At 33.1% G+C, this 9,216-nt stretch overlaps 2 protein-coding genes across 2 annotated transcripts; both read left to right on the forward strand.

The window, feature by feature from the left end:
- The first annotated feature begins 654 nt into the window (after positions 1 to 654).
- Positions 655 to 4,747, forward strand: LOC100790841 (APO protein 1, chloroplastic). The gene is made up of 5 exons (XM_003548203.5): positions 655 to 794; positions 1,648 to 1,725; positions 1,846 to 1,916; positions 3,114 to 3,475; positions 3,588 to 4,747. Exons 2-5 carry the CDS (start codon positions 1,677 to 1,679, stop codon positions 4,420 to 4,422), a joined length of 1,317 nt encoding a protein of 438 aa, XP_003548251.1. The 5' UTR covers positions 655 to 794; positions 1,648 to 1,676; the 3' UTR covers positions 4,423 to 4,747.
- Positions 4,748 to 5,801: 1,054 nt separating this feature from the next.
- LOC100791372 (uncharacterized) lies at positions 5,802 to 7,496 on the forward strand. Its single transcript, XM_003548204.5, has 2 exons — positions 5,802 to 6,107; positions 7,057 to 7,496. Exons 1-2 carry the CDS (start codon positions 5,923 to 5,925, stop codon positions 7,262 to 7,264), a joined length of 393 nt encoding a protein of 130 aa, XP_003548252.1. The 5' UTR covers positions 5,802 to 5,922; the 3' UTR covers positions 7,265 to 7,496.
- Positions 7,497 to 9,216: the final 1,720 nt, after the last annotated feature.

Consider the following 9,216-nt stretch of genomic DNA (forward strand, 5'->3'; position numbering starts at 1 on the left):
ACATCGAATGATTATTGATACTCATAACTAATTCATTGCTTTTTTAAAAAAAAATAAATAAATATTTCTGATTGAATTAGCATTCAACAAATTGTTGACATACCTTGGTTCATAGTTCATACCCATAAAACAAGTAATTAGAATCATATGTGTGATGCTCGAACCTTAGTGAAGAGGTTCAGCACAAATAATCAAAGATATTTTAGTTCGTTCAAATGAAAAGGTGGAGGGGGATACCTGCCCATTAATCTCTGAAGTACACTTAATCAGTTAATCTCATTTACCATATCAATTTACCACATTTGCATTTTAGAGAAGGGTTTGATATAATTAATTATTACATTAATTGATAAATATAAATTGATATAAAAATTATAACTTTAGATTTTAAATTATATTAAACTCTTATACTTTTTACTTAAGGATTATATAATTTATTAAAAATTAAAAAAGTGTAATAATAATGATAAAGTAACTAATATAATATTAAATGAGACAACAAATAAAAATATTAAAATATAGAAATAATTAATTATAAATTTATTTTTAATCATTTCTAAATAAATTCTCTAAATTAATAAAATTAAATTTATTAGCGAAACAAACTCGTAAATTCTACCCAAAAAAAAAAGTAAACAAAAAAAATTGTACCAGAAAAAAAAAACCGATAAATATCACTTGTCACATATGCGTCTCGGTCGCTTAAAAAACACCACACTTCACACATTCGACGAAGAATTGGCGACCGGCGAGAGAGTTAATGGGAGGAAGAATAACGCTTGAAAGGTTCTGAGGTAAGGCTTTTAAACCACCAAGGTTTTGATTATTATAAATTTCGTTTTCTTCGCAACCCATGACTAACTGGAACTATGAAACGGTAGTGGCTTTTTGCAAATGCACTTTTTGAGGTAAAACTACAGAGTGTTCTATTCTATTGAGAATTAAACATGAAAATTCCAGAAGCACGGTGAGAACGTTTTGGAAGAAGATAAAGTCGCCAAGTATAAATAAGCCTACAAGGTGTTTGTAAAAATGTTACAGCGATGAAAGTCGATAGGTTCCAAATGTTGTTGTCTGTTTAGTGGAATTCCTGTTATATGTCATGTAATAGAAGTTAGTAGGGTGAAGGTGAGAATCATATAGGACCCAATAATTTCATATAGACCTTTAAAAAAAATGTGTAACTCAGATTATTTGTATGGTTGTTTGCACCTCAAGATTAGCTTAAATTTGCCTCTCCTATACACAACTAGTAGCCTATTAAAGATGGGCAAGATTCCTGTTCTGGAGTATGTACTGTTTAAGTGTTTGAAAAATCATGAGACATATGGTGGGCATATAACTAAATCTCTTACAAATATGATCTATATGTTGTAAAACAGGATTGTATTTTAGGAAAACATAGGCTATGAGGAAGAAATTAGGAGATATTATAGTATGAATGGATTAAATACTTGTGTAAATGTGATGTTCAATGTTTAAAAAGAGACAGAGAAATAACACTAATCAGGTGTTGTGCTCAGACAAAATTTCAAAACCCTAGCTCTCGACTAAATTTCTATTCTTCTTCCCTCTGTTCCTCTTGTGTTGATTCATTGCTGCCAATACAGCTTTGTTTGATCCTGGTGCCCCTCTTGTTCTTTGCAGTGAGCTACAGGAACATAGAACAAACATACATGGGGCTGCCGCTACTTTCTTCTGCATTATGGGATCCTTCTCATAACTGTGAGTTACCCTTTTCTTTTAATCTTCTTTTATTACATTTTACTTTTAACAATTAAATGTCATTCAACAAGGGGAGCAACAACAACTCTATCTGATTTTAATGTGATTTTTTATTTGCAGGTGTTTCCTCCAGTGTGGAGTTTATCAGGCCCCTTCTATCAGCTTCTAAGTCATATTCTCTTGGTTTGAAGGTTTATTTGCTTTTTTCCTTTTTATTTTTATTTAATATTGTACGTATTTCTAACATCATATCGGTTCATTGCTCTAATGAAATTCAGTATACAAGCCTGGGGGAAGAAACTGCTAAAGGAAATATAAGCATTACATTAAATTAATCTGTTGATATTGGTCAACCAATGATATTGGTTTACTTTCCTAATGTGGGACTGAAAAAGGATCTTGATCTCAATGTCTTTTGGAGTTCTCTAATCTCAAGACTACATCTTTAATTTATTTGGTTGGCTTTTGTTGTGGTGATGTTTGTTTATCTGAGGTTATAAGAGACTTTTGAGATGTTTTTAGAGCATTAGCTGCCATACAGTTTTGTACTATTTTGATGATGTAGCTCTCGGTTGCTATTCCTGTTAGAATGTCCCAGTATACCTGTTGTACTGTTTCAACTTTCAAGGGTGTCCCAGTATTTCACTTTTTGTTTTAACTTTTTCCAGTTAATGCAATTTGTTGTTCTTCAATAGCACTTGCATCTTGTGCTAACTTAAAGGCAACTTGAGTTGTAATACTCTCTTGTGTATGTGCAAAAGCCATTAATCTCCATGCAATGTTCAATATCATATAGGGAATAAAAAGGTTAGCTCCTCTGATGGTGCACTTTAATTCTACTCAGTCCTCCCTTCATATGATAATTGAATTTGTTATTAGTTCCAACTTCCAAGTGAGTTGCAGTGAAGTTCTTCTGGATAAACCTTTGACAAAATACGATTCATTTCTAATGTAGTGATTCAAGTCACTGATCTACTCCCATGGCTGATTGACTTATGTGATGTACATAACCGATGCATGTTTGTGATTCTAGTTGGCAAGATTGCACCAAGCTCCATTGTTGGTGCATTAATCAAATATGTTATATCAGCACAAATGTTGGTTGTTGACACCTGGTTCAGGAATTGAGATGTTCAATTAAACAGGCCATATAGGGCTAGAAAAAAAAATAAAATCAGAGGTTGATTGAGCAATTAATTTTATGGAATGCAACTTTCTTGAAATCCATAGAAACTGATTAACCGTAGAGACTACTTGGGGAATTTGTTATCATTTGCCTGACATTGAAGAAAGTAATCTCCAAGCCTTTTAATATAATAGTGTCCTTTTGTTTTATCTTTCCAAACATCCTTCTTGAAACTTACACTTTAGCTTTGTCTTTGTCGCAGTTTAACTGCCAACAATTTTGCAAGGGAAGATCAAAATTGCCAGGAGTTTTAGTTTGTGCCAGTCGAAGGCCCAAAGGAACTGTGTGGAGACGAAAAACTTTACCACAAAATGAGGATTTACCGCCAATTTTACCAAAGAATAAGAAAAAGCCATACCCTATTCCCTTTAAGGAAATCAAGCAGGCTGGAAGGGAGGACAGGAAACTTGCACACATGGGAATAGAGAAACCTCTTGAGCCTCCAAAGAATGGATTGCTTGTTCCAGATCTAGTTCCTGTTGCCTATGAAGTATTTGATGCTTGGAAGCTTTTGATTGAAGGTCTTGCCCAGCTCTTGCATGTCATTCCTGCACATGGCTGTAGGTAGATTTTATATATATATTTTAATTGTGAATGTCTTGGTTGCTTTGCATTTGTTTCATTTATTTCTAAGGCTGATACAAGATTTATATTCTTATCAACTGAATTCATGCAGTGAATGCTCAGAAGTTCATGTAGCCCAAACTGGTCACCACATTCGGGATTGTTCTGGCACTAATGGTCGGCAGCGTCGTAGTTCTCATGCATGGGTAAAGGGTTCAGTCAATGATATACTTGTCCCTATTGAGTCTTATCATCTTTTTGACCCCTTTGGTAGGCGTATTAAACATGATACACGGTTTGAATATGACCGGATTCCTGCTGTTGTTGAGCTATGCATTCAAGCCGGTGTAGATATCCCAGAATATCCTTCGCGCCGAAGGACCAACCCCATACGGATGTTAGGGAGGAGAGTAATTGACAGAGGTGGAAATTTAGAGGAACCTAAACCGTGGCGCTTTGCAGACCCCTCTTCACTCAATGACTTTGATACTTACAGAGCTTCTGAGCGATTTCCACGACCATCGTTGTCAGATCTACCTAAAATTGCCCAAGAAACAATGAGTGCATATGAAACTGTCAAAAAGGGTGTCAAGAAGTTGATGAGGAAGTACACTGTGAAAGCTTGCGGTTATTGCACTGAGGTTCATGTGGGTCCATGGGGTCACAATGCTAAGCTTTGTGGTGCATTTAAGCACCAGTGGAGGGATGGGAAGCATGGTTGGCAGGATGCTACTGTGGATGAAGTTTTTCCTCCAAATTATGTGTGGCATGTTAGAGACCCTAGGGGGCCTCCCTTAGCATCTGCACTGAGGAGATATTATGGAAAGGCTCCGGCTGTGGTTGAAGTGTGCATGCAAGCTGGTGCACAGATACCAGAAGAGTACAAGCCCATGATGAGGCTTGACATTATAATTCCGGACACTGAGGAGGCAAGAATGATTGCATGATGTAATTTTGACAAAATGCAGCTGTGTTCAGGTGGTGTTGTTGTACATGCATAATCCTAGCATGAGAAGATTCAATGATCTACCAGAAGGGAAAGCCTTGAAGACAATCTTCCACAGGACATGCCTGATTCATTGACTAGGTGCTAGCTTCCCATATATCAAATGTTAGTGTACATGTATATTGGCAATAGCATGGCAAGTAGGTTTTATCACAGAACTTTGGTTCTTCAGTTTGTATAGACTAGTGAAAAGTTATGTCGGAAGATCAATGCACGTGTTAATTTATTTTGTAACAATTACAGTATAATCAAATGAACTTTTTATACATGGTTAAGTGGTTACATGTTCAATGATAAAAAAAAGTGGTTACCTATTCTCCTCAGTCATAAACATAGGGAAGTCCCGTGGTTGTGTATCTCCCCTCGTTCACAAATAACAACCCTTCAATTGGTAGCAGGGCTTGTAAAGTCTATGGCGCTAACGTAAAATCTAACAGTTGTGACCTTCTTGGTTGAGAAAAGAAACCCATTCTTTGGACATGAAGTAGAATTTCTCTCCTGCAGCACACAACTTGATGATGTAGCATGCTGTAAGTGGGTTTCCATCTCTTTATAAAATTGGGTCAGCACTTAGCAGGAATATTTAGCTATTGTATTGTTAATTTTATCTTCTTTTTTTCGTAAAAATAAAAGGGCCCAATAAAAAATAAATACATGTCGAAGGATTTAATTTTTTTAAAAAAAAGTTAGGGGGATCTAATTAAATATTGTTAAATATTTCAGGAATTTATAAATTAATTTAACATATTATTTACTCTATTAACATAATAAAATAGTAACATTCTTTTAAAACATACTCTTTATTAATGGTTGGAGTTTACTAAAAATCACATAATTTTATGAGTGCCATTTCTTTTTTTATTGAGATAAATGAGTGTCATTTCTTATTTAACAAGTCTCATAAATTTATAATTAATAAATTTTAACTAATAATAAAATATGTGTTAGAAGAGATTTATTAAAAAAAATATTTAAAGTTTCATTTTATTATTGAGCCGGTGGATTACTAGGTGGAAAAATTATTTCAACTTAACTAATAACATGAAATTTGAGTCCATATTATTAAAAAAAAAACAAATATTAACTATGTTTCTATAACATTTGTTAAGAAATTAATAACAGAAGATTGTTCATTAGAATCACAAAATTACAATGGTTTTTTTACTTATAATTTTCATAATAAATATTTTTTTGTTTTAGTTCTTTAAAAAAAAATATTTTTTTACAGAGAGGATTTTTAATGGCTTTACTTTACTCTTGGTCCGCGGTGATATCATATGCTATAATTTCTATAAATATTCTTGCAATGAAAAGGCAACATCTTTTTCGAATTCGGATCCTCTAACGTGATACGGACAATTACGTGTCCTTAAAGTGGAAATTTTTTTCCTTCCTCAGTACACAACTTTTGTTGAAACAGAGACTACTATTCGGTAAAGCAATGAAGCCCTCTGTGCTGCGTTTGTCACTGCTTGTTTTCGTTCCTCTGCTTCTCTCCCTCTTCTATGTTGCGCTCATGCCAAAGAAGGAAACCTCTATGAAAACCTATGAGGTCTTTGGAGTGAAGATAGAAAAGAACCCATCTCAGTCTAAACTTACTGATCTTGGAGTCTCAACTTGGCCCATGTAACTTTTCCTCTTTCTTTTCACATTTTGTTTTTTGGTTTTTTTCAAGTATGATCATGTTACTCAGTTTTTTCCCTGTTGCCCATGACGCGTTTCCTTGAAAGTTTCAAGCTTTTCTGCATTACAAATTTTGGGTCTTGGTGATTTTTGTCTGTTTTTGCTCCACACTCCTATCTCAAAAGCTACTGTAGGGGTTAGGCTGTGGGATTTAGTTCTATTTAGTGTGCGTTTGGTTTAACGTTATAAAATTGATTCTAGGTCCAATATTTATTTTAGATCAAATTTTACATGTTTGATTTCACCTTGTAGTGCGTGTTTGATTTGATGGTGGGGAATTGATTAGGAGTACAAAATTAATTTTGGATACATTTTCGTATATTTGGATTCACATTAGAGAAAAATTTAGAATTGATTTTGACTCGTAACTTTGAGTAGTCTCTCCATTGAATCCAATTTTTTTTTTTACTGAATTTTACTCCTAATTGATTTTATAATAAAATATTCAAATATAAACCATATCCTCCAAAATTAATTTTAAACAAAATCAATTTTTTCAACATCCATCCAAACATGCACATAGCATGAATTTTTAAGTCAATGTAACACATGTATGTAGTTAGGGTGCATCCAATGTAACACCATGAATTTTTAAGTCATCCATAGCATTTAGGGTGCATCCTGCGAATATAAATCATTGCATTTCCCCCCTTTAGATACATGTATGTAGTTATTCTATGCAACATTAAAATGCTTGAAAGGTATTGTTGCATCTATTCATAAGTTTAAGTGGGCAGCACGGAGAAATGACTAGCACATTTTAATCATGTAAAACCTGCATTTATGATCTGTGAAGTGCTTTGGTTGTTTGCTTGCTTTGAAGTGCTTTGGTTCTATGCTATCCTTTTATATTTCATACTATCTTTGACACAAGGGACTAAACATTGAACAGGTGGGAAGGTGGTCCAACCAAAATTCCATGGTCCTTTAAAGAAGAAGAGACTATGTATCTGCTGGAGGGAAAAGTGAGGGTTACTGTTGAAGGGTCTGTTGAATCTTTTGAAATTGGGGGTGGTGATTTAGTTGTCTTCCCAAAAGGAATGAACATTACTTGGGAAGTGATTGAAGCTGTGAAGAAACACTACAGCTTGAAAAAATAACGTGTACTTGTAAGCCTTTTCTGTTGTTGTGGCCTAGTGATGCCATGTATGAAATTGATCAAGCAATTACTTCTCACTATAGCTATAGTTACTAATTGCTGGCGGGATATACCAAAGCTTTCACTTCCATTAGATTGTACCCTTGTCAATGATCCTATTGGAAATAATCTCTGATCAAACATTAAATAAGTGGGATCCTTTTATAAATTAATGAAGAAAGAGATGAATACTACAAAACTTGTACATCACCTACCTGTCATGTGCATGAGGGGATCCTCTCCAGATTTTTCTTATACCAAATTTACATCGATGATAAAGTGACAAGTTTGGCTACAAAGGCCAAAATTTCAGAGTAATCATCCATCTCTGCTGATACCATTTTTCATTAAGCAGTTGAAACTAGCCAATCAATTTGGCACCTATAATTTTTAACTCCTTAGCGATTAGACTTCCTAGTATTGCAAACAGAAACTTCAATATAGTTTCCCATTCATTGTTAACCTTCTTATGCCACTAATGAATTATGCGCATGTTGTTTGTATATATCTTCTATTTTTTTTATTTTTCTACAATGCTTGTGCTTTTCGCCTTTTCCTATGACTTATTTCTATATTTTTGGAAGGTGAATAATTCAATGGATAATTTCAGCTAAAGAGTGTGTTTATGCTGGAGGCTAGTGTTGATCGGTATTTGGAAATTGAGGCTGATGATTTAGCTGTCTTTCCTAGAGGAACGATCATGACTTGGGAAATTATTGAGGCTGGGAATAATCGGTGCAACATGGAAAACTAATGCATAATACTAATTAAACATGTACATAATATATTTTTTAAAATATCATTTAAAAATATTTCTTTCAAATATCTTATTCTAAAAAATATATAATATTATTCCCTAAACAAAAATGTTATTAAAAGAAAAAACATAAGTGCATAGACCTTAAAGAAAAATATATGTGACATATTCAAAAATATATTTTAATATTACACACCAATAAAATCATTTATCAAGATAATATATTATTGTTAAACAACATCTCTAAAATTTTCATTTTTAGCCCATCCAAATAACATCATCTTAAACAATGTAGTCAAATTTACCTGATTAGATTTTTTTTTAAAAAAAGACCTGATAAGATTTTATTATTGTTGTATTATTGTTCATGCGCATGGGTTAAGCTGATCTAAACAATGTTATGACCTAAATATGCAGGTATTAGGTATAAAGATAAAACGATTTTACTAGTGAGTTGTTACTTGTTACTGTAAAGCTTATAAAAAAAAGCCCTCGATGCCATTACATTGAAACATTGACCGCGATCCTAATAAAGTAATCATTTATGTTAAGATGATTTTTAAGTTTGCACCTTGTCATAAGCATGCAATATTTGTGGCACTTCACATTGAAATGAACGGTAGGGTAATGTTAGCGGTTGAATAAATAAATTTCAAACAACAATGTAGCTCAAAATAAGTTAATTTAATATTTATTGACCAACAATGAACAGAATTTCACTATCATCCCTATATTGAATGTAGGTTAGTTAAATTAATTTGCATTCCTTGATTATTTGATAATTTTTAATTAGATTTTTTATTTTTTTTTAAATTGAGTCCCTAAATTTAGGTCCATGGTGGGACATAAGTAACATGGTGAGAGAGAGAAAATGAAGGAAAAGGAGAAAAAATTGCTTCTGTCAAATAAGATGACTAATTTTCCCTTTCATATTCTTTTTTTTTATTAGGAATATTGTGTTATTATGTGCTTCTTCCTCTTTCTTTTACTTTCAACACAATCAAACAGAAGAATTTTCTTTTCTTTAATTTTCTTTCTTACCAAATAACCAACAAATTATATCTTTTTCTTTTCTTCTCCTTTCATTCTTCCTACTTTTTTTCTAAACCAAATACAGTAGAGAAAACAATGCATACTTTCTTTTAACTACAAAGTTA

Source organism: Glycine max, chromosome 16, assembly GCF_000004515.6.
Source record: "Glycine max cultivar Williams 82 chromosome 16, Glycine_max_v4.0, whole genome shotgun sequence".
NCBI lineage: Eukaryota > Viridiplantae > Streptophyta > Magnoliopsida > Fabales > Fabaceae > Glycine > Glycine max.

Excerpts from the sequence above, each read along its gene's own strand:
- LOC100791372 (XM_003548204.5), top strand. The coding sequence starts at position 5,923 with ATGAAGCCCTCTGTGCTGCGTTTGTCACTGCTTGTTTTCGTTCCTCTG. Across the intron at positions 6,108-7,056 it reads GGAGTCTCAACTTGGCCCAT|GTGGGAAGGTGGTCCAACCA; the intron begins GTAACTTTTCCT and ends AACATTGAACAG.
- LOC100790841 (XM_003548203.5), top strand. The coding sequence starts at position 1,677 with ATGGGGCTGCCGCTACTTTCTTCTGCATTATGGGATCCTTCTCATAAC. Across the intron at positions 1,726-1,845 it reads ATGGGATCCTTCTCATAACT|GTGTTTCCTCCAGTGTGGAG; the intron begins GTGAGTTACCCT and ends TTTTATTTGCAG. Across the intron at positions 3,476-3,587 it reads ATTCCTGCACATGGCTGTAG|TGAATGCTCAGAAGTTCATG; the intron begins GTAGATTTTATA and ends GAATTCATGCAG.